We start from the raw sequence: 27756 nt of genomic DNA, 5'->3' as shown, positions 1-27756 counted from the left end.
ATTACCTTCCAGACTCTCTCCAGCTCCTCTCTGAGCCCTTGCTTGGTATTTCTCGAGTTTCTCGTGTTCCTTCTTTCTGATGTTTCCATCACTTGGGACTTTGGACCACGACATCCACTCCAGCGGCATCTATCTATCTATCTATCTATCTATCTATCTATCTATCTATCTATCTATCTATCTATCTATCTATCTATCTATCTATCTATCTATCTATCTATCTATCTATCTATCTATCTATCTATCTATCTATCTATCTATCTATCTATCTATCTATCTATCTATCTATCTATCTATCTATCTATCTATCTATCTATCTATCTATCTATCTATCTATCTATCTATCTATCTATCTATCTATCTATCTATCTATCTATCTATCTATCTATCTATCTATCTATCTATCTATCTATCTATCTATCTATCTATCTATCTATCTATCTAAATGAGATAAAATCAGCACATATTTCCTTTTTAATACCATTTTCAATATTTTGAGTTGTATTAGCTTAGAGTGTTCTGATTATTGTTAGTTTTTTCAAATTTAGCTCGGTTTAATTCATTTTTGGAATGGATTTGTGGTGACTTCTTGATTAATGAATGAATTTTTGGAGGCATGAACACTCCCACCCACTGTCTTTTTGCCTCCATCCTGCGGACAGACTTATAATTAAAAAAAAGCATGAATGGAGCTGTAGTAAAAATCATTAATAAAGAGTCACAGCCATGCAGGCGGCGGGGGAACAATGGGGGGCCTTCACGCGCGGGCTGTCCAGCTCTCCTGAGAGTGCTGCCTGTACTTGGTGGGGATCGGTTTTGATGAAAAATGAGCCATTGTCTCACATGCCGTGCTGCTGTTGTCGTGTGTGAACGCAACACAACAATGCCTCTGGATGCTCGCCCAGCATGCTCATCCATACAATATAGGAAAGACCGCCGCTCAACCCACGTGGACAGGTAAGGCACATTTTGAGGAGTCATCATTTCACTCCACAAGTAATTGGACAGTGACAGTGATGATGTCTTGGATCTGCCATGGGGATCCGATTTAACCCTTTCAGGGGCAGTGGTTACTACAGTGGACAGCTTAACAAGTTATCAGGTTACAGGGTGCATGAAAGGGTTAATTAACAGTTTTCACCAAAAAAAATGGCATTTGCATTTCAGAATTATAGCCGTTTTTCACTGTCCAAATACTTCTGGAACTACCTGTAGAGCTCATCTTAAGAAATTAACTTTCCTGTTGTTTTTTAAATTTACGGCATTTTTATAACTTGCTTATACTTAGCTCATGAACATTTTTGACCAACACGCATAAAAGAAAACAGTGTTTACAGTTTAGGAGAGTAAGCGATTAAATCATCTCTTGCAGGCGGGTTTCACAAACCCGTAAATGGCTTTTCAATTTCATAGTTTTTTTCTTTGAAAACTACACTAAACCCGCCTTGATTGCAGGCAATATGTTGCCAACCCGTCTACAATGCAGGGTGAAAATCCGCGATTAATATGATATGGAAGAAAAATAAAAATAAAAATTGTTTTAACCCTCCTAAATGGTTGAAACACATTTGAAGTTACTAAAATATACCTAAACTAATGTAAACATGTTTTAATCGCGCACACAAAATGGTGGATATGAAATGTATAGGAAATAATTTACATATTGCAATGCCTTGTGTGTTAGATACAAAATACAGATAGAGTGTTTAAGGGGGCGGGGCCAACTCTGTTTGTGAGGATCTCGGTGTGAACTGCAGCAAACAGCAGCTCCTGCAAAAGTGTGTTTATTGTGTCCCGGCATTCAATAAATGGGTGAAGTGCGAATGTGGCTCTCCTTTCTAAACATGTGGGGGCATTACAGTAAGCAACTAAACTCGATAACTTACCTGTGCTCGTTACTACAGTTTTATGGGCAGGCATGCCACACTGACCTGGGACCCAAGTCCCATAAAAATATTTGTCTATTATTACTTTGAATTTCCTCATAAGCAGAGATTAAACATTTCCTGTTGCCACCAGATGTTGAAGTGACAAATTATGGCAAGTGATTGATGGAGTTCCTCCTCAGGTCGACACTTTTTTTTATTTACAAAAATGTTGATCAAGATCAGAGCTTGTGAAACCAAGTGATGAGAGCCTTGCAAATCTCCAAGCTTTCATGCCAGGTTCTGTCTACACTCTGATGTCACAACTCTAAGCGTCGCGCATCTGTCTAGGAAAGTGATTCCCTACTACAGTTTTTATAACGGATTCAATTATAAAATTCATTAGTCTGAAAAGGACAACTTATTTAAGAGAAATAATGCATCTCTGCTGGCGACATACAGTATAGTGACAGGCAGAATAATAAAAATAATTACATTTTAAAATTATATTTATAAATAAAAAAAATAATGAAATCTCAGAAGATACGTAGATTGTCTATACTGTTTATGCTGTTCAGATTACGTATTATGTATTTTATACAGTGTAGCTGCTATCTTGTTTTAGCTGTGTGTGTTTAATGCACAGCATGTTTGCATGCATGTTTGCACTGAGGATCTAGAGGAAGAAATTTAATCTATGCTGCATGTCATACATAAAGCATATTTGACAATAAAGATGCCCTTGACCTCCTCCTGTCACTTCAACATAGTTCATAGTTGCCGTCTTGCAAGATGATGCAAGACGGCCCGAAAGAAATACTTTTATATTAGATAGGTCTTTAGCCAGACCAGAAAAACAGCAAGTAGGTGAGTTCTACAACAACTAACAGGAGGATATGTGTCAACTCACTCCCCCCCAAAAAATAAAATCCACAATTAGGTGAATTCAAAAGTAGCATGTCGCCAATATGCGAGGGAATAATGGACATACCGTATTTTCCACACTATAAGGCACCTAAAAGCATTCCATTTTCTCAAAAGCCGACAATGCGCCTTGTAATCTGATGCAGCTGATACAGGTATACGGATCAATATTCTTATTTCTTGGACGTAGTATTTAAAATATTCTGTGAAGCCCTTTATTTCAGCAGCAGCGGTTGTAAAGCTTGATATAAAAAAAGCTGTATTGTATTATATTTCCTTTTGTATCGCTCCATCTAGTGGATACATAACACAACCTCAGCCAGTATTGTATCTTCTATTCTATGCGCCTGATAATGCGGTGTGCCCTATATATGAAAACGGTTTTAAAATAGGGCATTCATTGAAGATGCGCCTTATACTCCAAAGTGCCTTACAGTGAGGAAAATACAGTACTTTATGTGGCATTTTGAGTGGTTTTCCAAATGTAAACATTGTAAACATGCCCTGGCTCGGTAAATGCTGGAAAACACTGGTGTAAGTACCTGTGTCAGGTTTTCTTTCCTTGCTTGTGTCTGCTTAAAAAAATACACAGGAAGAGGAACGTGAAAAAAATAAACACATATTAAATCACAATCGCAATATGAAGGAGTAAAAACTAAAAAAATCTATGGCATTACTTTTTAAATCATTCAGCCCCCAACTCCTCCAAAATGGCACCTGCGAACCAAAATGGACTGGCCGTGCTTGTTCATGTCGGTTAGATTCCTCACACTTGTGTGTGTGCGTGTGTGTCTGCATGCTAATGTTTGGAAACATCAGGGGAGTGCTATGTAAAATCTGTTACTCAATTTTTAAATCATTTTTTTGTCATAACTTTAGCATAACCCTCACAAAACTGCAATGGCTGCCTGATAGGCCTTTGACTCACCAGAGAATCTGCTTTGGTACTTGTTTATATTGTCACAGTGTGATGTCCGTTTGTTTTCATACTTGCCTGGGGTCGTTGCACCTAGACTGTTTGTTTCCCCAGCGTGACTCAGCAAGCCACATGACAGGTTGATTGTCCCACTTGCCCAGTTAAATATCCCTCAAAGGGCCAAAAAATTGTTAACTTGCCTGTTTATGTTTGTTCTCTAGTCCACCAAAAATGTTCACGGGTCATTTTTTGGTACACCAAAAACATTTACAGGCCAACTTGACCCGCTGCACGTTTAACCATTAAAATTTATTTTCTCTTTTCGCCAGGTCAATATATTTATTGAAATATTACAAAATATGTCAAAAAGTTAGGCTAGCGTGTTTCTTTTTTTAATTAAAAAATATTTACATCAACATCATGTGAAGGTTTGCACATTTAAAGCCAGCTACAAATTTAATTCATATGCAACAATTATAATTTTGAGGCTGCATTTGTTTCTGATTGGAGGTGGGTCAAAACAGAAGTTGGCTGGTGAAGCTGTTTGTACAACAAAACGATGTTTGACTTTCATCACAGTTTTGGGACTCACTGTTATTTATTTACCAGTGCATAGAATTACACATTTTTGTGATCTTAAATAATTTAGATTTTTTTCACACTAAAAATATTTTATAGAATGTAGTTGTTTATTTCTATATCATTTAAACATATTTTTAAAAAATTAAATCAATTAGAAAAATATTTTTAAAATATATATTTGTATTATCTTCAACACATTTTAATCTTGTTATTACTTATTTATTTTAAAACATGTTTATATACTTGATTTTATAATATTAACAAATATACCATCTGTAAAATATTTTATAAACATGATTGACTTTAATTATAACTTTTGGCTTTAGATGTCATTTATTTCATTGTTTAAGTTATATATTTAAAAAAATATACAAATAACTTTTTTTTAATCATGTTAACATATTTTGTAGATTTTATTTTGATACTCCAGATGATGGAAATCTTTTGATCAAGAAGGTGATTCCCATCTAGTGGCCACAAGTTGCAACCACAAAAGAAAAGAGGCCAATATCCCTAAGTTCTTCGGAAAATGGAGTGTCCCCCCACCCCTAACCAGTCGGTATATTTGTTCTATAGATTTAACCTTCATGCACTCACTGTTGACCTTGACCCCATGTAAATGATCAACCTTGAACATGCTTATCGCTGCCTTGAAAGCTGAGTCATGCATCATCTGCTAACATGACGATATAATGTGCGCATAGGAGCTGTCGTTGCGTGAATAAGTGCCAGCGAGCGAGTGTGGGAGATTGCCCTCGGTGCCCCCTGCAGTGTTGGTAGTTCACTGAGTTGGACTGAGGCGTCTGGAGGAACAGAAGAGTAAGGGGGAAATATGCCGTTAACATTTCTCTGCTACTGCAAATGACCCTGACGAGGTCTGCCGCTCCTCCGGGCGTGCCCCTGCTCGGAGTCCACGACACGGCTGGTTAAGACAAGATAATGTCAAGGATGAAGACCAGCCGCCCCACCACACTCTGCAGGCAAAGCTTTGTTCTTGCCTTCCTTTGGATGGCAAGTCAGATTTTAGTGCCCTGATGGGGGAACTTCATTAGCTACAGCAAGATGAAGATCTGGTGTGGGATGAAAAACAGCAAAATATCAATTTCAACTTTGAAATATGTGCATGTATACGTGTATATGTTTGCATGCATGCATTTGATGTAAATGTACTTAGACAAATGATTGTTAATATAATTTTTTGATTGCAAATTCAGTCAGTCGTATCTGTTATTTAGGTGATTACCACAATCATTGCTGTCATAATAATTAGCATATTTCCTTAATAATCTCAGTATAAATAATGACATTCAGTATGTTCTCTTAATACAAATGAGAGTCAATATCCATCCATCCATTTTCTTTTTTGCTGTCCCTCATTAAGGACTTGGGAAAACTCGAGAACAAATTGCAAAACATCAGCACCAAATGGTTTTGGATTGCTACCATGCCGAGCTTGTTTTCACCCGGCTAAGCATCCACGCCGTGAGTGTGCAACAGGCTCCGGTGCGCTTAGCACAGGGGTGACCAACCCTCGGCTCGCAAGCCACATGCGGCCCTTCCGCCGGCTCAATGCGGCTCCCGGGCTTTCAAATGACGTCTCGGCAGTGGCGCTGGCATTCAAACTACGGCGTTAAATACACAGAATTTACTACGTCAGCCTATCGTTAATCCCTTTACTTGATTGACATACAGGGCAACCAATCAGAAGACAACTGAATCACCGCTCATGCGCAAACCACGGCGTTTAGCGCTTATGATTGACATACAGGGCAACCAATCAAATGACAACTGAATCAGCGCTCACGCGCAAACAACGGTGCTTAGCGCTCAACGCTAAGCTAGTCAGCGAATTACCTCCGATTTTAAGGCATGGGTGTCCAATACATCAGCCGCGATCGACCTGGAGCGGAGCGGACTGGTCCCAAGTCGAGCGCGAACGTTGGGAGGAGAAAATAGGGGCGAAAAAAGACTTTATGTGTCTGTGTGTTTCTGTTCTGTTCATGTTTGGTGACGTTCCGGCTGTCGCTCATCTCGGCGTGCGTGCGTGCTTGCATATGCGCACGTGTGCGTGGTTGGGCGCCCGCGTGTGTTTGTGCGTGCGCGTGTGTATATGCTGGGCAGAGGTAGGCAGAGTAGCCAATTATATTCAAGTCAAGCACTGTTAGTGTGGACTAGTGCAATATGAAATATGACGCAAATAAAAAGTAGCCCTCTACATAATTATTTGCGTAGCCCTCCAAATAATTATTTGAGTAAGAGCAAGTACTCAGTGAAAAAATGACTTTTGTATTGAGTAAATGTGAGTAATTTCTGATTTTTTTGATCAGTGCATAAAGATCAAAGGGACAATAATGTAAAACAGTAATGTGAAGCACTCTAAAGGTCCCATAAGATAAGATAAGATATCTTTTATTCGTCCCACACTGGGGAAATTTACAGCCTCCAGCAGCAAGAATGTATGTAGAAAGAAGAAAGAGAAAAAAACAACAAACATCTTTCAATTAAATGCAATATGAACACAAAATGGATAAATCGCAGTACTATTTACAATTTTCCTTCACATCATTTAATTACTATTATTATTATGATTGTTATTTTTTATTCATCAGCCTGACAGCAGTCGGTAGGAACCATGCCACACTGATTTAAAAAAAAATCGTTGACACCCTTTTCAAGATCATTTGGGTTGGAAATGCCCAGCTAAGGATGAACCCTTTCAAGCAATTCTCGATGGTCTTCAATGCCTGGCACCTTGGATGGTTGGATTTCTGTTTAACATTTATGATTCTTTTTGTGACCAACAGGTGGCAATGTAGGGCTCTCCCTGCAGCTGCACACCTGTTGGTCATTCTGTAATCATTGCTTGAAAAGGACTCCCGGCCCGACAGCACATTGTCGGGTTGCTTCTGTCATGTTAGTTGCTGTCATGGATTCTGTCGGTTTGTGTTTATCACTTTGTTTTTTGCTTATGCCATGGTTTTGTTTGCTACTTTGGATTTGTTTTGTTTTCCAGACTTTGTGTGTTATGGATTTGCTTAGTATTTTAATACAATTTGTAAAGTTCACCCTGCTCCTCCCCCCTGCCTGCTTTTTGGGGTCCACCACCACCACGCAACATGTCACTGTTTTCCTTCATTTGAAAATGCAAAGCAGCTTTCCTCTGATTGGTAGTTGGCGATATCTCAGCATCTTGTGGCGGCCATGTCGCGAATTGATCTCGGAACGTCCTGAAGGGCAAGCCTGTACTGTATAGGCATGTGACGCTGCACACACACTGTATCAAACTTCATCACAATGAATACCATGCACTCATCACGTACCCTGCGGATTGCTACCACCACAATCAAGCAGTGTGGATCAAAAACAGCGCTCCATACTTTTGTTCACAGTACAGCCTTGGCTCAGTCTGCGGCATAGGTTTTCATTCCGATTGCACAAATAGGTTCCACCTGCACAAATATCGAGCCACTACTTTCACCTCCCACTTTTGTTGATCCTTAAGTTCTCCAATCCAAACATTGACACTTCTCTTTTTTACAGTCGGTGACTAAATTCCCAGATCCGCCAACAAGTTGTACACTGACTCGGCTTGGTGGCTCCCATTGTCTTTGTGGGGTGGAGTGTTATGACAGCGACACACTCACACATATCAGGCCAGTAGTCGGACTCATGTGCGCGCGACGCAGCGCAAGTTTGCCAGCGCACCCTTCGAGGCTTTTTTATCTCCGTCGCTTCAGTGGAGCCGGGCCTTCGTCAAACTGGCATGAGACGCACTGGGCCCCCGGGTAGGATAGGCCCGGCTGAGAAAACGAGGAGCCAGATGAACAAATGAGAAAGGACTGCCACCACTCTCAGGCAGCCTATGGGATACCCGGCCCCCACCCCCCCAGCCCCGCCCCTCCCACCCAAACCACAACACTTAAATGATAGTGCCACACAGTACAGGCGGCGCGGGAGCAGTTGCATGTTTTCGTTCTGGTGTCTTGTGTCACTCTTTTCTCCGGGGGGGTCGAAGAGGTTGAAGGGGGCGGGGCATTTCCGAGTCACATGGGGGCAGCTCGATCTGTTACATAAATGCAGGCGTCCACAGCCCTGCAGTCTGCTCGCATCAACTCTGCTCAGCGCAGCCGTGTGGCTTTGAAAAAAAAAAACTTGTTATGACATTAGTGGCGGCCAAGGAGAGACATCTTCACTCGGCTACGCTGCCAACCCTCACAGCTCACACTGACCTCTTAAAGGTGAACAAAACAACAATGCTGAGGCCTGGCTTCTATTAGCTCATATTAAAAATGTCCCCTCGCACAGATTGCCTCTCATTCTAAATCTATTCTCAACATATTGCAACTTTTTTTTCCACTAAGAAATCCAACATAGGTTAGAACTTTTTAGTAAAAAATAAATAAATAAATAAATACATCTGCTATATTCATCTATTCTTTTTACTCTTCTCTCATAACATTCAGACTTTTCTCTGTGAGAAATTTGTCTCTCAAATATCTCAACAATTTCAAGCAATAACGAAGCCTATCTCTGCTTTCTTTGGGCAGTAGGCGGGGGACACCATGAACCTGGTGCCAGCCAATAGCAGGGCACAAAGAGATGAACAACCATCCACGCTCACTGTGACACCTAGGGAAAATTTAGAGTGTTCCATTAACCTGCTATGCATGTTTTTGGACCCCCCCGTGGTGAAGGGGTTTGTGTGTCCCAATGATCCTAGGAGCTAAGTTGTGTGGGGCCACCCATGCCAAACAGGTTCTAGGTGAGGGACCAGACAAAGCATGGCTCAAAGACCCCTTTATGATGAGTAAAATTAATGGATCTCAGTTTCCCTTGCCCGGACGCAGGTCACCAGGGCCCCCCTCTGGAGCCAGGCCTGGAAGTGGAGCTTGATGGCGAGTGCCTGGTGACTGGGCCTACACCTATGGGGCCCGGCCGGGCTCAGCCCGAAGAGGCAACGTGAGTCTCCCTTCTCATGGGCTCACCACTCATGAGAGGGGCCAAAGGGGTCTGGTGCAATATGAGCTGGGCAGCAGCCAAAGGCGGGGACCCTGGAGGTCTGATCCTCGGCTGCAGAAGCTAACTCTAGGGATGTGGAATGTCACCTCTCTTGCAGGGAAGGAGCCCGAGCTGGTGTGCGAGGTAGAGAAGTTCCGCCTGGATATCGTCGGACTTGCCTCCACACATAGCCTGGGTTCTGGTACCAGTTCTCTTAAGAGGGATTTGACTCTCTTCCACTCTGGAGTTTCTCACGGTGAGAGGCGCAGTATGGGCATACTCATTGCCCCCCGCCTCAGTGCCTGTACATTGGGGTTCACACCGGTAGACGAGAGGGTTGCCTCCCTCCGCCTTCGGGTGGGGGGGACGGGTCCTGACCGTTGTTTGTGCATATGCACCAAATAGCAGCTCAGCGTCCCCACCCTTTTTGGAGTCATTGGAGGGTGTGCTGGAGAGTACTCCTGCAGGGGACTCTCTTGTTGTGCTGGGAGACTTCAATGCTCACGTGGGCAATTACAGCGAGACCAAGAAGGGCGTGAGTGGTAGGAACGCCCCCCCCCCCCCCCCCCCCGATCAGAACTCGAGTGGTGTTTTGTTGTTGGACTTCTGTGCTCGTCACGGATTGTACATAACGAACACCTTGTTCAAACATAAGGGTGTCCATATGTGCACTTGGCACCAGGACACCCTAGGCCGCAGTTCGATGATTGACTTTGTGGTTGTATCATCTGATTTGCGGCCGCATGTTTTGGACACTCGGGTGACGAGAGGGGCGGAGCTCTCAACTGATCACCACCTAGTGGTGGGTAGGCTCCGATGGTGGGGGAAGATGTCGGTTTGTCCTGGCAGACCCAAACATATTGTGAGGGTTTGTTGGGAACGTCTGGCGGAATCCCCTGTCAGAAAAAGTTTCAACTCCCACCTCCAGCAGAGCGTTTCCCATGTCCCGGGGGAGGTGGGGGACATTGAGTCCGAATGGACCATGTTCCGTGCCTCTATTGTTGAGGCGGCCAATCTGAGTTGTGGCCATAAGGTGGTTGGTGCCTGTTGACACCAGCAGTAAGGGATGCCGTCAAACTTGAGAAGGAGTCCTATTGGGCCTTTATGGCCTGTGGGACCCCAGAGGCAGCTGGCGGGTATCGACTGGCTAAGCGGAACGCTGCTTCGGTGGTCGCTGAGGCAAAAACCTAGGCGTGGGAATAGTTCGGTGAGGCCATGGAAGCCGACTTCCGGACGGCTTTGAGGAAATTCTGGTCCACCATCCGACGTCTCAGGAGGGGGAAGCAGTGCACCACTAACGCTGTGTATGGTGGGGATGAGATGCTGCTGACTTCGACTCGGGACGTTGTGGTTGAAGTCACCGATGTGGTTAAAAAGCTCCTTGGTGGCAAGGCCCCAGGGGTGGATGAGATCCGCCCGGAGTTCCTCAAGGCTCTGGATGGTGTGTGGCTGTAATGGTTGACACGCTTCTGCAGCATTGCGTGGCCATCGGGGAGAGTGCTTCTGGATTGGCAGACCGGGGTGGTGGTCCCTCTTTTTAAAAAGGGGGACCGGAGGTTGTGTTCCAACTCCAGAGGGATCACACTCCTCAGCCTCCCTGGTATGGTCTATTCAGGGGGTGCTGGAGAGGAGAGCCAGTCGGGAAGTCGAGCCTCAGATTGAGGAGGAGCAGTGTGGTTTTCGTCCTGGCTGTGGAACTGTGGACCAGCTCTACACCCTTAGCAGGGTCCTCGAGGGTACGTGGGAACTTGCCCAACCAGTCTACATGTGTTTTGTGGACTTCGAGAAGGCATTTGACCGTGTCCCTCCGGGAGTTCTGTGGGGGGTGCTGAGCCCCCTGATACGGGCTGCTTGGGCCCTATACTGCCGATGTCAGAGTTTGGTTCGCATTGCCGCCAATAAGTCGGAATCGTTTCCAGTGAGGGTTGGACTTCGCCAAGGCTGCCCTTTGTCGCCGATTATGTTCATCACCTTTATTGGGCAGAATTTCTAGGCGCAGCCAAAGCATTGAGGGGGTCCGTTTTGGGGGCCTTAGTATTGCATCTCTGCTTTTTGCAGATGATGTGGTACTGTTGGCTCCTTCAAGCAGGGCTCTCCAACTCTCACTAGAGCGTTTCGCAGCCGAGTGTGAAGCGGTTGGGATGAGGATCAGCACCTACAAATCTGAAACCATGGTCCTCAGTCGGAAAAGGGTGGAGTGCCCTCTCCGGGTCGGGGAGGAGATCTTGCCCCAAGTGGAGGAATTTATGTATCTTGGGGTCTTGTTATGTATCTTGGGGTCTTGTTCACGAGTGAGGGCAGCAGGGAGCGAGAGATCGACAGGCGGATCTGTGCAGCGTCTGCTGTGATGCAGACGTTGTATCGGTCTGTCGTGGTAAAGAAGGAGCTGAGCGAAAGGGCGAAGCTCTCAATTTACCGGTCGATCTACGTCCCAACCCTCATCTATGGTCACGAGCTATGGGTCGTGACCCGAAAGAACGAGATCCCGGATACAAGCGGCCGAAATGAGTTTTCTCCGCGGGGTGTCCGGGCTCTCCCTTAGAGATAAGGTGAGAAGCTTGGTCATCTGGGAGGGGTTGAGAGTAGAGCCGCTTCTCCTCCACATCGAGAGGAGCTAGATGAGGTGGCTCGGGCATCTAATTAGGATGCCTCCTGGACGCTTCCCTGGTGAGGTGTTCCATGTCCCACAGGCAGGAGACCCAGAGGACAAGAGACTATGTCACCCAGCTGGCATGGGAACGCCTCGGGATCCGCCAGGAAGAGCTCGAAAAAGTGGCTGGGGAGTGGGAAGTCTGGGCTTCCCTCTTAAAGCTGCTGCCCCCACGACCCGACCCCGGATAAGCGGTGGAAAATGGATGGATGGATGGATGGCTGGCATGTTTTTGGAATGTAGGAGGAAAGCGGAGTCCCCGGAGAAAACCCATGCAGGCCCGGGGAGAACATGCAAACTCCACACAAGGAGGCTGGAGCTGGAATTGAACCTCTGCACTGTGAAATCGACATACTAACCACTGGACTACCGGGCCGCCAACATTGTTTACATTAATGTAATAACGGGATTGGTAATGAAAAATGCTTGCAATATCAGGTTATTATGGATTACATATGACAATCTGGAATTTGGGTTCAGACTTTGGCAAGCATCATAGAACTTCACATGCGTTATTTGCTTTTGCAGGTCACATAAAATGATGTAGCTAGCCAGATCTGCCCCCCAGGCCTTGACTCTGACACCTGTGCCCTAACCAGTTGACCACCGGGTCGCCACACTAATCCACTACATTATAACTTTTTTGAAGATATTTTATTTCATGCTCATTGCATTTTTTTTCTTGGATAAACATTTTTAGCAGAGTGCATACCTTTTGTAATCTTACAACTTTATTCTCGTCATATTAAGAATTCATTCTGGCCATAGTCAGACTAATTGTCGATTATTTTCATTCTGTTTTTCAGGACAAAATGTGGCTTTCTGTCAATGATAAAAAATGTTTTACTCATGAATTATAATTTTATACTTCTTAACTTTAAGTTACAAGAATTTACTTTTATCGTGTACTATTATGATTTTTCCTTAAAGAAACACATCTTTATTCTCTTCTCTTAGACAGATACTGCAGATCCGTGTTTTCCAGCCAAGGCAAAATACATATTTTACGTTAACCATCCTGGCTGTCACTATTTGTTGCGGGCATTTGTAAATGGGTGAGAGAAAAAAAAAACAACAACTTTTATGTAGAATATAAATAATACTTTTTCGGACTAATTCAGCGAAATTGCATCCCCTCCCGGTGCACACCTGATGATCTCGCACGACACGCAAATGAGTCACATAGTGGTTGGGATTTACTGAGACAAAGACATCACTAAGAAACAGAGGGAGCAGGCAGTATACACATGAAAAAATGAGAACATCTGCTTTACATGTTACCCCAAAATATAACCTTATGAATATTAATGAGTGCCGTTTGGCTGTCACATGTTGCCAGACCTTGGATGGCGAGCAATGTCAAAGCATGTCTTACAGGAGAAAGGCTGCAGGCGCTTCAATCAATAGTTATCAACATGAAGCACACTGTCCCAAAGCGAGAACAGCCCGAATTATCTGAGGACACAACAGCGACCGCCTCTGTTGTCATTGCTGGTAATCTGCTGCTGGTTTGGTTTTAAGCGACGCTGACTTTTTGAATGGTCGGAGAATGAGACACCAGTTCAATGACTGAATGACTGGCCACAAAATTGGGTACATTGGGTACAGATTGATATTGAATATTTTGAATTCTCAGGCCAGTCTAATAAAAGATGGAATTTTGACTGACCCCGTCAGGATGTTTTTCATTTAACCCTCTGTTAGCATCGACGACGTTCCCTGATCATTCTGGTCCAAGGATGTTTGATGTTTGATGATCCAAATGTATCTGGTGGACATTTGAAAGGGCTACATATCAAATGGAACTGTTTAGCATGACATTTTTACATTCACATTAGACTGTTTTATACTGGAATAACGTTGACAAATTGACATGGGAAACTTCTTCTTTTCTGGGTCAAAACTTAAAATCACTTGCGGTTTTCACGACTTGCGTAAGGGCTTTATTTTGCAAGGGTTCGATCTTCACTTCTTGTTAAATTGGACAAGTGTACCTCATGAAGTCTAATAGCAATTGATTTTTAAGCAGATTGGCATTTGTAGATGACAATTTAATTGTTTTTTGGTCCAGTAATTCTTTTCCCCAATATATGTCATTCATTTTCATCTGGTTATACAAGCAGGCATTTGAGTAATCCAACAAGACACAAATGTTTGAACTATAGTTTCTAATCAAAACTCTACAAACTACTTTTGTAGCCACGCACACATTTCACGAATGGATTTTATTCTAATAGAGCAGTTATTTCTGTATTTTAACCCTTTCGTGCAGCCTGTAACCTGATAACACGATAGGCTGTCCACTGTAGTAACCACTGTCCTTGAAAGGGTAAATTACACTCATTTCGTTATAGTTTTTTAAATAATACTTAATAAAAGGTTGTGTTGACACTCATATAATGCCATTCAATTCATTGCATTTCCTCTAATCTCATGCGATTTATTATATCAAATTGGTTTTGATGCAATTCCACTCAACCGATGTAGATGGCAAAAATATTAAATTACATTTTTATGGTCAGTGCAGATTGAAATAAAATGTTTAATGCCGGCTATGTTTCTGTCTAATGCCGCAATTGAAAGTGGGGATGTTCATGTCAGTATCATGTTTCATTAAATCACTGCGACCTGCTCGTGCTAATTGTCCATCACAGCCAGCCACTTCCACTCACTGTCGAGGAACGCTCACTCAAAGTGACGTTGACTTTGAGTGTCTTCAATGTTCACTTAGCAGCCATCTGTGTCGTTTGGCGGAGGCAAACATTTTGGAAGTAGCAGCGGGGAGAAAAGCGTTGAAAGTTGGAGGGAGGGGGAAGTTACATTTTTAAAAAATTAAAAAGCCAAACACGTGCTTATTTGTCCCTGCGGGATTGCACATGTCCAAATCTCCAGCGCTCACTCCAGCAGCATCCCCTGTATTCTTACCGGGGGTGCTAGCTACGCCACATCTCCTCCGTCACACGGAGAGGGCAGGCTGCGAGGCGATGAGTCCTGCAGGCCCATATGGCTTTTCTTGGGACTGGAAACTACTCAAACAGCACTGTACGATCCTCTCGTCTTGTTGCTTCTTCTCAGACGAAAGTGATACAAAGATGCTGAGTCACTATTTTTGGGAGCGTTTTTTTTCTTTTTCTTTTTTTGGGTACCCATCCTCTCTTATTTGCTGAAAAACTCATTTGTTTGCTGTTTTTGTCTTTGGGTCAAAGTAAGACATGTCTATAGCAAATATGTGATCATAACAAAAGTCTTACTTTGGTGCCAACTTGTGGACTCTTTGTTGCTGTTGTGGTTAGGTTTCATTGACTGATGGAGTTTTTTTTTCCTCCGGCTTTGACATGTCACTTAATTGTGGAATGTTGCTTTTCGCAACAGGAGTTCGCTGCATTCGTCTTTGACGCTAGGGTTATTGAGGATCATGCAAGGGTAACATTTGAGCATTTTATGGTCACCGTGACGATGGCCAGATACAAGCCAGACACTAAACCGCCATCTGTTCATTTGACTTTTGAGGGATCCCTTCCCGAATATGACAGTAAGTGAGGCTACGCTCTGTTATCTGTCCACGCTCCTGGATGGAAGATGTAAATATTATCATTACTCCATGTGACTGAGCGGATCTGCACCGATGCCTCTCACTCTCTCTCAACTTCACTCCCACAATCACATCCACTTCATCACGCTGGAAACATTTGGTCATGATCTGATCTTGCACACTGCAATATTAAAATGAGTGCTGTCAAGCAATTAAAAAATAGTGAAATTAATTATGATCTGTAATTAATTGATATAATGAAACTATATTTTAATCTCATCTAAAAAGTGCTAAGATAGTGCCCCATATTTTCATTTTAATTCACTACATTATTGAGGCAGATCAACAGTCAAAAAAGTGGCATTATAAAATCTTTCATTGTTTTTAAACAGACTTGAATAGACGGTAGTCCGAGCCATTCACTTGCTGCTGTAGTTGAGACTAGTCCCAAGTCCTACCTGCAACCTTTAGTTTCGACCACGAGGGTGAATATCACCGTTTTGTTTGTTTTTGTAAATCTCCAAAGAATTACAAAATAAAAATGAAATAGAACATTAGGTCCATAAAAAGTGTTTAGGTTAACATATCAAAAACAGTAAGAACACTTTTCTGAGCAATACAAGTACTGAACAAAGAACTTGCTTCAGATAATAAACAAAACTGACGCTTAAAGCACATTGCTGTAAGTTAGCACTTCAGAAATAACACTGTTCATCATGACAAAATAAAGTACTGAAATAAAAATCAACCACTTCTGGTAGGCTACTGAGGACACAGCAGCTATGCTGACTTCATGCCTCGTACGGGTGTTCTCCTCGAGTTTAGTTTGGCGAAGAGCTTTGGTATGGCTCGCGATATTGCTAATGCTTTTGGTGCTAAAGCTATCTGTGGCTGCACTCATGATTGGGTGCTTTGCTAAACTTGAGCCGCTTCGGTGGTAAGCAAACTCCTTCTTACAAATCAGGCACAACACTCTACGTTTGTCAATCGTGCCGACAGGGTGTTTTTGAAAAGTAAATTTTCCATTCATTGTGCCGAGAACTCTCACATGCTCTTCCATTTTCACCTCTCCTCTCCTGACCACTGCTTACTTAGCCCGCCCAACTCCAATGGGAGCTACTCAGCTCGTGCTAAATAAGTCAAAACATAATGACAGCCAATCAATGTCCTCAGGCTGTGACTGACAGTTCTTTTCTTCACCCTCAACTACTCGAACACAGGAAGCCAACACATGAAAATATTACAAAAGGGCAACCCACCTACAGAAACAATAAAGGTAGAGATTAAAATTTAGATTAGTTAGTTAGTTCCGCCCGTTCCTATTTGGAATATTGGGCGACGAGTTTCCTCCATTTGGTCCGGTCACTGGCGACCCTTCTTGCTCCATGCCAGCTGACACCCATCTCATTGAGGTCTTCTTTGGCAGTCTGTCTCCACGTCTTCTTTGGCCTACCTCTCTTCCTCTTTCCACCCTCTGGCATCCAGTCCATGGCCACACTTGCCGGTCTCTCTCTTGGCAGTCGGAGTACGTGGCCGATCATTTTCCTTCTCCTTTCAGAGACAATGTCTGACAGTTCAGCCACTCCTCCCTTCTTCATCACCTCCTCGTTGGTGACGTGGTCTCTCCATGAGCTCCTCAGGATGGATCTCAGGCAACGCCGATGGAAGACATCTAACTTGTTGGTTATGTTGGCTGTCTTCATCCATGTCTCACAGGCGTAAATCGCTGTTGGGATAACCACTGACATATAGAGGCGTAGCTTGGTGGTCGTAGTGATAGCTTTCGATGACCAGATGTTGCGGAGGCGTTGGAACACTCCCGCAGCTTTACCAAGTCTACTGTTGACGTCTTTCTCCACACCACCTGTATTTGAGATGTTACTCCCAAGATATGTGAAGCTGTCAATGTACTCTATGTCATGTTGGTGTAGAGTGAGTGGTTGAAGGTGTTGGTGCTGTCCGACGGCCATGGCCTTGGTCTTTTCCTGGCTAATTCGCAAACCGACCTTAACTCCGTGCTCATACAGATTATTGGTCAACTCCTGGAGTGCGGGCTGGGTGTGACTTAACAGGGCCAAATCATCTGCAAATTCCAGGTCAGCTAGTCTGCTCCCTCCCCACTTGATACCAACTTTTGCTCCTGTGATGGACTTCCTCATCACAAAGTCAATTATGATAATGAAGAGTAGGGGTGACAGAATGCAACCCTGTCTTACACCAGTGACAATGTCAAAATCATCAGTTGTGCCACTGTTGGTTTTGACACAACAGGTTGAGTTGTGGTACAATGACCTGAAGATGTTGATGTACTTGAGGGGTACACCATACAGCTGGACGATCTGCCACAGTGACTCCCGGTGGATGCTGTCGAAGGCTTTCTTGAAATTGATATAGTTGATCATGAGTGGTATCTGAAGTTCTTGGCACTGCTCTATGATGTTTCGAAGGGTAAAGATCTGTTCGGCGCAAGACCTTCCCTTCCTGAAACCGGCCTGCTCTTCCCTCAAGATGTTATCCACTTCATCTTTAAGGCGATGTAGCAGAACACTGCAGAATACCTTGTTGGGAATTGACAGCAGTGTAATGCCCCGCCAGTTATTGCAGTCTGCGAGGCTTCCCTTCTTGGGGAGCGTGACAATGACCCCACGTCTCCAGTCGGCAGGAACCTCTTCAGCATGCCAAATCAGGTTGAACAGGTGGGTAAGGCTCTTCACAACAGCATCCTGGCCATGTTTCAACAGCTCGGCAGCTATCTCATCGAGTCCTGGTGCCTTGTTGTTCTTAAGGCCCTTGATTGCTCTGGCAACCTCAGTCTCGGATATCTCTTTCGATGTAATATTTAGAGCTGGAGCTGGTGTCTCTTGGTCGAAATTGAAGAGCACGGGAGGCATTGGTTGGTTGAGAACCTCCCTGAAGTGTTCCAGCCATCTTGCTTCTTGCTCCTCGTCGCTTAGAAGTGTCCTGCCATCCTTGCTCCTGATTGGCAGGCCATAGCTGCTCCTGGAGTTGGTTAGCTCTCGCACGATCTTGTATAGGGTCGTCATGTCGTTGTTCTCTGCTGCTTCCTGTGCCTCTCTTGTTTTCTCTTCTAGCCACTGTCTTTTATCCTTCCTGCAACTCTTCTTCACTGCCCTGTCCAAGTGTCTGTACTCCTCGTCTTCCATCCTCCAGCTCCGGAGCCTCCTCTTTTGTTCTCTTTTTATCTTAGCCACTTTCCTTTCCTCAATCAACTTCCAGGTGTCGTCTGTTATCCATCTCTCTTTGTTGGTACCCGTCTTTCTGCCTATAACTGCTTCTGCAGTGTCAGCAATGGCACAAGAGAACATACTCCACTGGTCCTCAATGTTTGCAAGGTGTTGTGATACCTTGAGCTTCCTACTCAATTTCTCACAGAAGCTTTCGGAGAAGTTTTTATTCTTTAGCTTGGCCACCGCGTAAGGTCTCTTGGGCTGCACCTTTTTCACCTTCTTCAGCTTCAGCTTGATTTTACTCACCACAAGGAAGTGGTCTGAACCCACATCCGCACCTCTGTAGGAGCGAACGTCGAGCAATGATGAGCGCCACCTTGTGTTGATGCAGATGTAGTCCAGTTCGTTCCGGGTCCCGCCACCAGGTGAAACCCAGGTTACTTTGTGGATCCGCTTGTGCTCAAAAAAGGTGTTGCCAATGCTGAGGCCGTTGGTACTGGTTAGCATCAACAGTCTCTCCCCGTTGTCGTTCGTGGAGCTCGCAAACCCATGCGGTCCAACTGTGGCATTCAGGCCCCTTCTGTCATTATCCAGTTTTGCGTTGAAGTCTCCAATCAGCATTTTGATGTCATGTCTGGGGATGTCCTCAAGCACGGTCTGGAGCTGGTTGTAGAAGGTGTCTTTATCATCCGCTGAGGCAGCTTCTGTTGGGGCATATGGTTACTTTGGCATATCTGGTGTAGAGCCTTGCTGTAATAATCCGTTCATTCACTGGCTTCCATCCAATCAATGCTTTTGCTGCACAACTGGAGAGGATGATGCCGACTCCATGGGAATGGTGGTCTTGCTTCCCAGAGTACAGAAAAGTTGCTCCATTAACCATGAGGCGCCCTTGCCCCGTCCACCTCATTTCACTAACGCCTAAGATGTCCAGGCGATAGTCCCTCATATTCTTCAGCACCTGGTCCATGCGACCAGACTGGAACATTGTGCGCACATTCCAGGTGCCTACTCTGGTGTTGGTTTTGGTTCCAAAGATTGGGGTTATCAGGGGTCGGGCTTCCTGCTGGATTTCACCCGGCCCCGTCATAGATACATCCAAGGATGTGCCGTCTCTTCTTCGCCGTGGTTTACCGGAATGGCTTCCTCTCGTCGTTTCTGTAACAGGTTTTTGTTTTTACAGGGTGAGGTTGTTAACCTCACGCCCAACCCCCAACCTGGAGGACCAGTTGGATGCAGTTTAACGTCATACCCAGGAAATTTAGATTAATGCGATTAAAAACAATGCACTAAATATGACTGTAATTAATTATTTGCAATTAATGCGATAATATGACACCTCTAATTAAAGTGCTGTGTTTTTTGGAGCAATCATCCGACTGCAATCTTCTGCCCACACGCATTGACGACAATGCAAACGTTTTGCAATGAAGGTGCTGTTTGGTGTATGTGGTTCAAATTTGAGTTGCTGATGGTGTAGTTGTACACACGCCGGACTTGTGTACAGGCAGCGTGACGGTGTGAATGTAGGTGTGAATGGTCGTTTGTCTCTGTATATCCCCTGTGACTGACTGGCGACCAGTTCAGGTTGTAGTCTGCCTTCCGCCCGAAGTCAGCTGGAATAGGCGCAAGCAACTCCCTCTGACCTTGTTCTGGAATAAAATATGTTGTAAATGGATGGATGGATGGATGGAGCGATGGGTGGATGGGTCAAAATTGGGTAGCAATCGGACCAAAAATTCCAAGGCTTGTTTGCCTGTGAAATGGCCAAATAAGCAGACTTCCTGTTCTTTCTGTTTCAGCCATGGCTTTACGTTTCAGCACCCGATTGACAAAAAACACGCCGTGAGTGGAATTTTATGGGCAAAAACCTTTTGAGAAAAAAATTGTGATCCAAAAAATGAGGCCGTAATAATAATGTGGGAAAAATAATCAGACTGTGAATCTCTGAATCAGGCCAAGTATGCTAAAACTACACATTGCATCTGCAGTAGTTGGAGCCACTCTCACATTACAGCAACTACTGTATAATAAAAACAGCAATTAAGCCCAAACACATACGTACAGAGAGTTGTTACACAATGAAAGGAGACCAATAGTGCATTTGGACCGAACATTGACAATTCTCAATTATTTATTTTAAATTCTTCATTTGAAAAATACAAGTTCATTTTTGTGTGATTCCCACCCGTTTTGTTTCTAGGACAAATACCACTTCAATTGTCAACCACAATAATCATCTTTTTTTGGGGGGGGGGGGGGATTCTGAACTAACTGCGCAGCTTTTTTAACAAATGAAGGCACTTTGATTCTTATCTTGAGTCTCGTCAGATCGCACAGGTGTGTTGTCGTCAGTGTGTGTAGCTTAAGCCATAAGGAGAGAAAGAGAGAGACAGAGAGAGAAAGCAAGAGAAAGAGAAAGAGAGAGAGAGAGAGAGAGAGAGAGAGAGAGAGAGAGAGAGAGAGAGAGAGAGAGAGAGAGGAGAAAGAGCGAGGAACTCTCATCATCCGCGTTACAAATGTTGCACGTGAGCGCCGAGTGTGTAGGGATGAATGCACTCCCTCACGTTCATTTCATTCCGCTCGACCATATTCTCACATCTCAACTCTTGGATGAGGGTCTCTTGCCAGAGGAGGATTTCTGTCCCCCACCCCACCCCCTTGTTCATCCTTTTTATTATTTAATAATACTTTCTGCATGCTCAGAAAGCTGGTGGAACAGAATCCAGACACCAGCCAGAATGTGAAGAAGGAAAAGTGATGCCAAAAGAAAGTCTAAGGTGTTGTTTTGGGGTCTGGGACTTTTAGAATGGAGGTGGTGTTCTTCACCTCAGATTGGAAAAGGGACCTAGAGAGGAACATTTAGGACGAGAAATGCATTTGCTACTTCTCCAGGTGGGTTTTGTTTGTTTGTTTGTTTTTCAATTCTTGACATAATAATTAAGAACATAACTTATTGAAATGGGCATGATCTGTAAATGCAAATAGACTGTGGGAGTGTAACATTATATTGATTAAATCCAGATGTCGAAAGCAAAAATCTGATCAAAAAATATAAAAATTATATACTGCTATACATAATCTATTGTTTAATAGATATCTCATGAGATAAATACAAAAAATGTATTTCAAATTACAATTTTTATTTTCAGAGGTGTTGAAGCGCACCGCATCACACCGAAAGCTCAAATGTTCCTGTGCTTATTTCGAACAAATGTTAACGCCTTTATTCTTGACACATACAATCTCTCAGACAGATAGATCCATGTGATCCGGATGAAGTGTGACTGTTATATTACTGAATATTTTTTTTCTGGAATTGTTCCCATATGACACAACATTTTGGATGTATTTCACTACAAAGTGATGCAACAATAGTACAGTTTAAATAAATCAAACCTCTTCTTGCATTTGTTCAGAATGGCATCAGTACATTATACGCATTTAAAAGTTGAATTTGAATGCAAGTATTCTTAGCGAGGCAGCCCCTCGTGCCATGCCATCCTGAGGCGCCCTTACCCACCATTGGTGCCATCTGTCTCCACGAGGCCAAAGCCTTCCCCAATGTAGGCAGTGCTGGATCATGAAAGGCTGTGCGGGAGTTGGGGGAGGGTGGGTCACGGCAGAGCCTCTCCTGTTCCCTAAGATGGCAGGGGAGATGGCACATCCCACGCCAGGGAGCGCAGGGCGCCATGAACTCAGGGTTGGGGGTCTTATCGTTGCATCGAAGAGACTGTGAAGAGAACAAAGGTCAAACATTTTTGTCAACTGACAAAAAGTTACACACGCTACCAAAGGATATGACCACTTTCGGCACCCTTTGTTAGGTGCCATTTGCAACGGTACTAAACGGGGATGCTCGAGCCAGCCATGGGCAAGCCTCTTTGTTCTTAGGGGGCCACATTTTATATTTAAAACGAATAGATGTTCTATGTTATTCATTGAAATTCATTAACTGAGTCTTCAAAATAGTATCAAATTGCAGGACTGATGATTAATTAAATTACAGTTAATTAATCCACTAGTGGCACATTGCCAGCCTGGTTAGCAAAGTTCAGAGGATATATCCAGCCTCCAGCCGTCCAATGAGCAGTTTGCGTGCTCGCTGAGGTTTTCTGTTTCTGTTTTCCAAAACATGCACATTGAAGATTAAATGTTTCGTAGGTGTGAATGTGAGTGGTTATTTATCTATAGGTATATGTGCCCTGCGATTGGCTGGCGACCAGTCAAGTGTGTTTCGAGCTCTCGCCCGAATTAAGCTACTTGATAAGATTATGCAGTACAGAAAATGGATGGGTGGATCCATAAGGACTTTTAATGTCGTATTTATTTTTTTATTTTATGGAGTAGACGTGGGGCTACAGTACAAGGCAATTACACTTCCTGTCTCTCATGTTAACTGTGGGAACTGGCTACGCATTGGTACCATATTGAAAAATTCCAATATGAACGTGTGTCGCATTATACCACTTGCGCTCTATGGTTCTAACGTTACTGTTGGTGAGCTGAACTGCAGTGCTGATTGAACATGTGGCTAAAAAGAGATTGAGAAGCTCCCTGTCTCTGCTCTTTCCATCGCCCTTCTGTAACGGATGCCAACTTGTGACATTTGTAAAGCCTCACTCCACCTTCAGAAGAGAGTGCTCGCTGCTAAAATGGTGGTCAGAGGACTCAATTCCAGAGACTGAAATTCACTTTTAATAACCTGGTTGAACTCACTCAGTTTTAAGGGGGGCAGTTCAGTGTCATGTCATGAGCCGCTGCTCACTCTGCGCTCGTACAGCTTTTTATTACTGACAGACTCTTGCCGTCACTTGAAAATGGCGGCTCCTCCTCCACCCTAGCTTTCAACTTATAAAACCTGGTACAAAATTCAGGGCCGATTGCCTACAGACAAAATTTCAGAAATAGAATTACAGACTTACAAGTTGGCCAGACACTCCAGAAAACCAACTATTTGCAAACAAGCAATTAAAAAAAACCCTGTTCCATAACCTATCCTTTTTCAATGGAAAGCAATGACCTGAACATCAAGTATAACCTGAACATCAAGTACAGGCAGTCAAATCATGAATCTCAATCATGGATTTCTATTTTATCCATTTCATTCAGATAGTCCAACTGAATCTCAAAACTTCCAGAACCCGAACCAAGTCCTTAGCGTTACAGCCGACACCAACTTTCTTTCTTTAAGCAGCGGACGAGAGACGAATCCACCAAATGGTCGCCTGTTCAACCGGTGAGTTCAGGAATTGGGCACTAGCACGAGATCCTATCCTTGCCTGGGTTGAATGATTTGATTCTGTTTTCCTCTCTCCGCAGACTCTAGTTGAAAAGCTAGAGAGGGCAACATGAGTTGGAGCTTCCTCACTCGTCTGCTTGAGGAGATCCACAACCACTCCACCTTTGTCGGCAAAGTGTGGCTGACTGTGCTTATCATATTTCGAATCGTGCTCACAGCCGTCGGAGGGGAGTCCATCTACTCAGACGAGCAGACCAAGTTCACTTGCAACACCAAGCAGCCGGGCTGTGACAATGTGTGCTATGATGCCTTTGCGCCCCTCTCGCACGTACGCTTCTGGGTCTTCCAGATCATCATGATCTCCACACCCTCCATCATGTACATGGGCTACGCAATCCACAAGATTGCTCGCTCGTCTGAGCAGGACCGGCAGAGGGGGCACAGGATCCGCAAAAAGATGCCGGCTCACTCGAGATGGAGGGGAAGCCGCCATCTGGAGGACGTCTTGGAGGGCGAGGATGACGACGCCGAGCCGATGATTTACGAAGACACGCTCGAGGGTCCGGAGAGCAAACCTGAGCTGGTGAGCAGCAATTGCAAAGACCAGCGAAAGCATGATGGTCGCCGAAGAATCCTTCAAGAAGGGCTGATGCGGATCTATGTTCTTCAGCTCTTGTCACGAGCCATCTTTGAGATTGCTTTCCTTGCGGGACAGTACCTCCTGTACGGCTTTCAAGTTAGTCCTTCCTTTGTGTGCAACCGGGTCCCCTGTCCACACCGAGTGGACTGCTTCATCTCCAGGCCCACTGAAAAAACAATCTTCCTTCTCATCATGTATGTGGTAAGCTGCCTCTGCCTCATCTTAAACGTGTGTGAGATGCTTCACTTGGGAATAGGCACTTTTCAAGACACCCTGCGCCTCAAGAGGAATCGGGGTCGGCGGAGCTTCGGCTGCCCATTCTCCCGCAACATCCCAGCCTCCCCTCCCGGATACAACCTTGTGATGAAGACAGACAAGCCCAGCAGGATGCCGAACAGCCTCATCACAACCCATGAGCAGAACATGGCCAATGTGGCCCAGGAGCAGCAGTGCACAAGCCCAGACGAAAACATCCCCTCCGACCTGGCGAGCCTTCACCGCCACTTGCGTGTGGCCCAGGAGCAACTGGACATGGCCTTTCAAACGTATCAAACAAAAAACCACCAGCAGACCTCCAGGACCAGCAGTCCTGTGTCCGGGGCAACTATGGCGGAGCAAAACCGTGTCAACACAGTCCAGGAGAAACAAGGGGCTAGGCCCAAGTCGGCCACAGAGAAGGCTGCCACCATTGTAAAAAACGGAAAAACTTCGGTCTGGATCTAGACATAGTTTGTGTTTTAACAGTGATATCTTAACCCTTTCAGGGACAGTGGTTACCACAGTGGACAGCTTATCATGTTATGTTACAGGGTGCATGAAAGGGTTAAAGAATCTGCACATGAAGACCTGCGTTACTTTGGACAACAATCAGACCATTTAAAGCATGGGTGTCAAACTCATTTTTGTCACGGGCCACATTGTAGTTCCGGTTTTCCTTGGAGGGCCATTAAGGAATTTTGGGAAACCATATAAATGTTTAATCAAAAAAATGGTGGATTAATAGTTTTAAAATCAGAAGTCAAGAATAATGACTGTTATTGTGGATTACATATGACAATTTGAAATTTTGGTTCAGACTTTAGCAAGCATCATGGAACTTGACACGCTTGATTTGCTTTTGCGGGCCACATAAAATGATGTGGCAGGCCAGATCTGGCCCCCGAGCCTTGACTTTGACACCTGTGATTTAAAGGATTGCAGAACAGCGTGGACACACATGCACACATGCGCACACATGCGCACACGCGCGCGCGCACACACACACACACCCACACCAAGAAACTGTTGAAAATTGTTTTTGTTACCTTCCAGTGTCATTTTGTGCTTCAAATACGCCCAGTTAGTTGCGCCTCTAACTCGACTAATTCATCAAAACAGAAACCAAGAGTGTTCCAAGTTATTTATTGACTGTGATCAAACTGGATTGATAAGCTGATTTCTTGCGAAGGATGACTGCTGATTGTTGGCTATATTAATAAGAATGGTTTTTGTTTCGATAGTATGGACAGTATGAATGGGTGTTGCTTGAAGCAGATTAAATGTGAAATGTTTTGATATGGAATCATCACATTCCTTGAATGCTCTCCCGCTCACAGATCTGTTCATCGCATGTTTAATGAAAAAAAAAATCAAATCAAATCAACATCACATTTTATATCATACTTATTTTTTGTTATTTAGAGATGATGCATGCTTGATATAGGTTACAATAGAAACCCCACCTTTAGCGCTAAAACTACAGGTATGTGTTTAGGTATGTTGAGTCCTGAAAATGAGTGTTTTTAAAATGGATTTTAATGTTTAATCCTGCCTTCACTTTTATCATTCATCAAAGTGCCTCAGATTTTCAAGACTGTTCTTGTATTTTATTCTGGAAAAGAAAATAAAGGTATTGGCCAACTCTTGTGTTTCATACATAGTCATTTATGAGCCAGAGGTGTTTGTGACTGGGTGACAATTTCAAAAAGGGGTGACTCACAGGTCAGAGGCTGAGGCTTCAAATCGCAGCTTCGACCTGCCTGTGTGGTGTTTGCGTGTTCTTCCAATGCCTTGGTGGGTTTTCACCAGGTACTCCAGGTTCCAACCCACATTCCAAAAACATGAATGGCAGGTGAATTGAAGCATCTAAAAGTGTTCGTAGTGGAAGTGCAAATGCTTGTTTGTCGATACTGTAAGTTCCCTGCCGTTGACTCACGACCAGTTCAGCGTGTATCCCACCTCTTGCAGATTTGAGATCAATGCATCTTTTAATTCAAACACAAAGATTATGATGGTTGGAGGTGGCATAAAAGCAAACTATATTTGCATAAAGTCACAGTTCTGCTTGACATGTTTCTTTTCAGAAAAAGCTTCCTCTCTCCATTTTTGGTCAGAAACCACTGATTTTGGTGAAACCAAGCCATGTTCTACTACTGAATCATGAAAAATAAGATAGAGACATTAAGCCGCTGAATTACACTTGTCGATTAGGATCGACGATTACAGTGCTGCAAATTGGTCAGATTGGCAAATCATCATCATCATCGTCATCATCATTGCAATCTACAAATTACCCTTAATGTCTATGATCTTGTGGTGATGCTGTCACATCATAGGTGCATTGTTGCGCTGTGACAGCTTTGTTCTTATTGTGAGAGAAGTAAATACTTTGCAAATGGGTACAAATAACTACGTCAACCACCTGAAATGAGCTGCACAGTATGTATACAGTATGTAAAGTGTTACCACACACACACACACACACACACACACTGTGAAACATTAGTAATTTTTAAAATACATGTAAATGCTTGACTGTATCAGCAATCTCAAAACTCATATTTTTATGATGACTCAGCTATTATACATAAATAGAAGGACCACTATTTTCCACATATGATAATACATTTGTATAAAAGATTTGTCCTCTCAGTATTCACACTATATATATATGTGCAGAATATTAGCAGTTCTTTTTTCATCTTACTCTTATTAGTTATTATATTATGACATATTCCTGATTATACATAATACTGATTTTGTCATTTTAATATTTATATGTAATGTTTTGCTTTTTTTGGCAAATATAATTTGGCATAATATTTTGACCGCGACCCGAGTGAGGATCAAGCGGCTCGGAAGATGAATGAATGAACAAATGAATATTTTGATATTTTGTACTTTGGTTATGACATACACATTTCAAAACACTCTTACAATCATGTACTGTATAAGCATTTT

The 27756-nt window shown here is 43.7% G+C and overlaps 2 protein-coding genes across 4 annotated transcripts in view; one reads left to right on the top strand and one right to left on the bottom strand.

Annotated features, from left to right (window-relative positions):
- The window catches only part of higd1a (HIG1 hypoxia inducible domain family, member 1A), a 177782-nt gene that overhangs the window by 13060 nt on the left and 136966 nt on the right, over positions 1-27756 (bottom strand). The gene's annotated exons all lie outside the window — the stretch shown is intronic.
- On the top strand, positions 591-26438 carry gjc2 (gap junction protein gamma 2). Its single transcript, XM_052088525.1, has 3 exons — positions 591-957; positions 23768-23894; positions 23978-26438. The coding sequence occupies exon 3, from the start codon at positions 24007-24009 to the stop codon at positions 25258-25260; it is 1254 nt and encodes a 417-aa protein (XP_051944485.1). The 5' UTR covers positions 591-957; positions 23768-23894; positions 23978-24006; the 3' UTR covers positions 25261-26438.

This window comes from Hippocampus zosterae, chromosome 15 (genome assembly GCF_025434085.1).
Source record: "Hippocampus zosterae strain Florida chromosome 15, ASM2543408v3, whole genome shotgun sequence".
Taxonomy (NCBI): Eukaryota; Metazoa; Chordata; class Actinopteri; order Syngnathiformes; family Syngnathidae; genus Hippocampus; species Hippocampus zosterae.
This window is presented reverse-complemented; position numbering and strand designations above follow the sequence as displayed.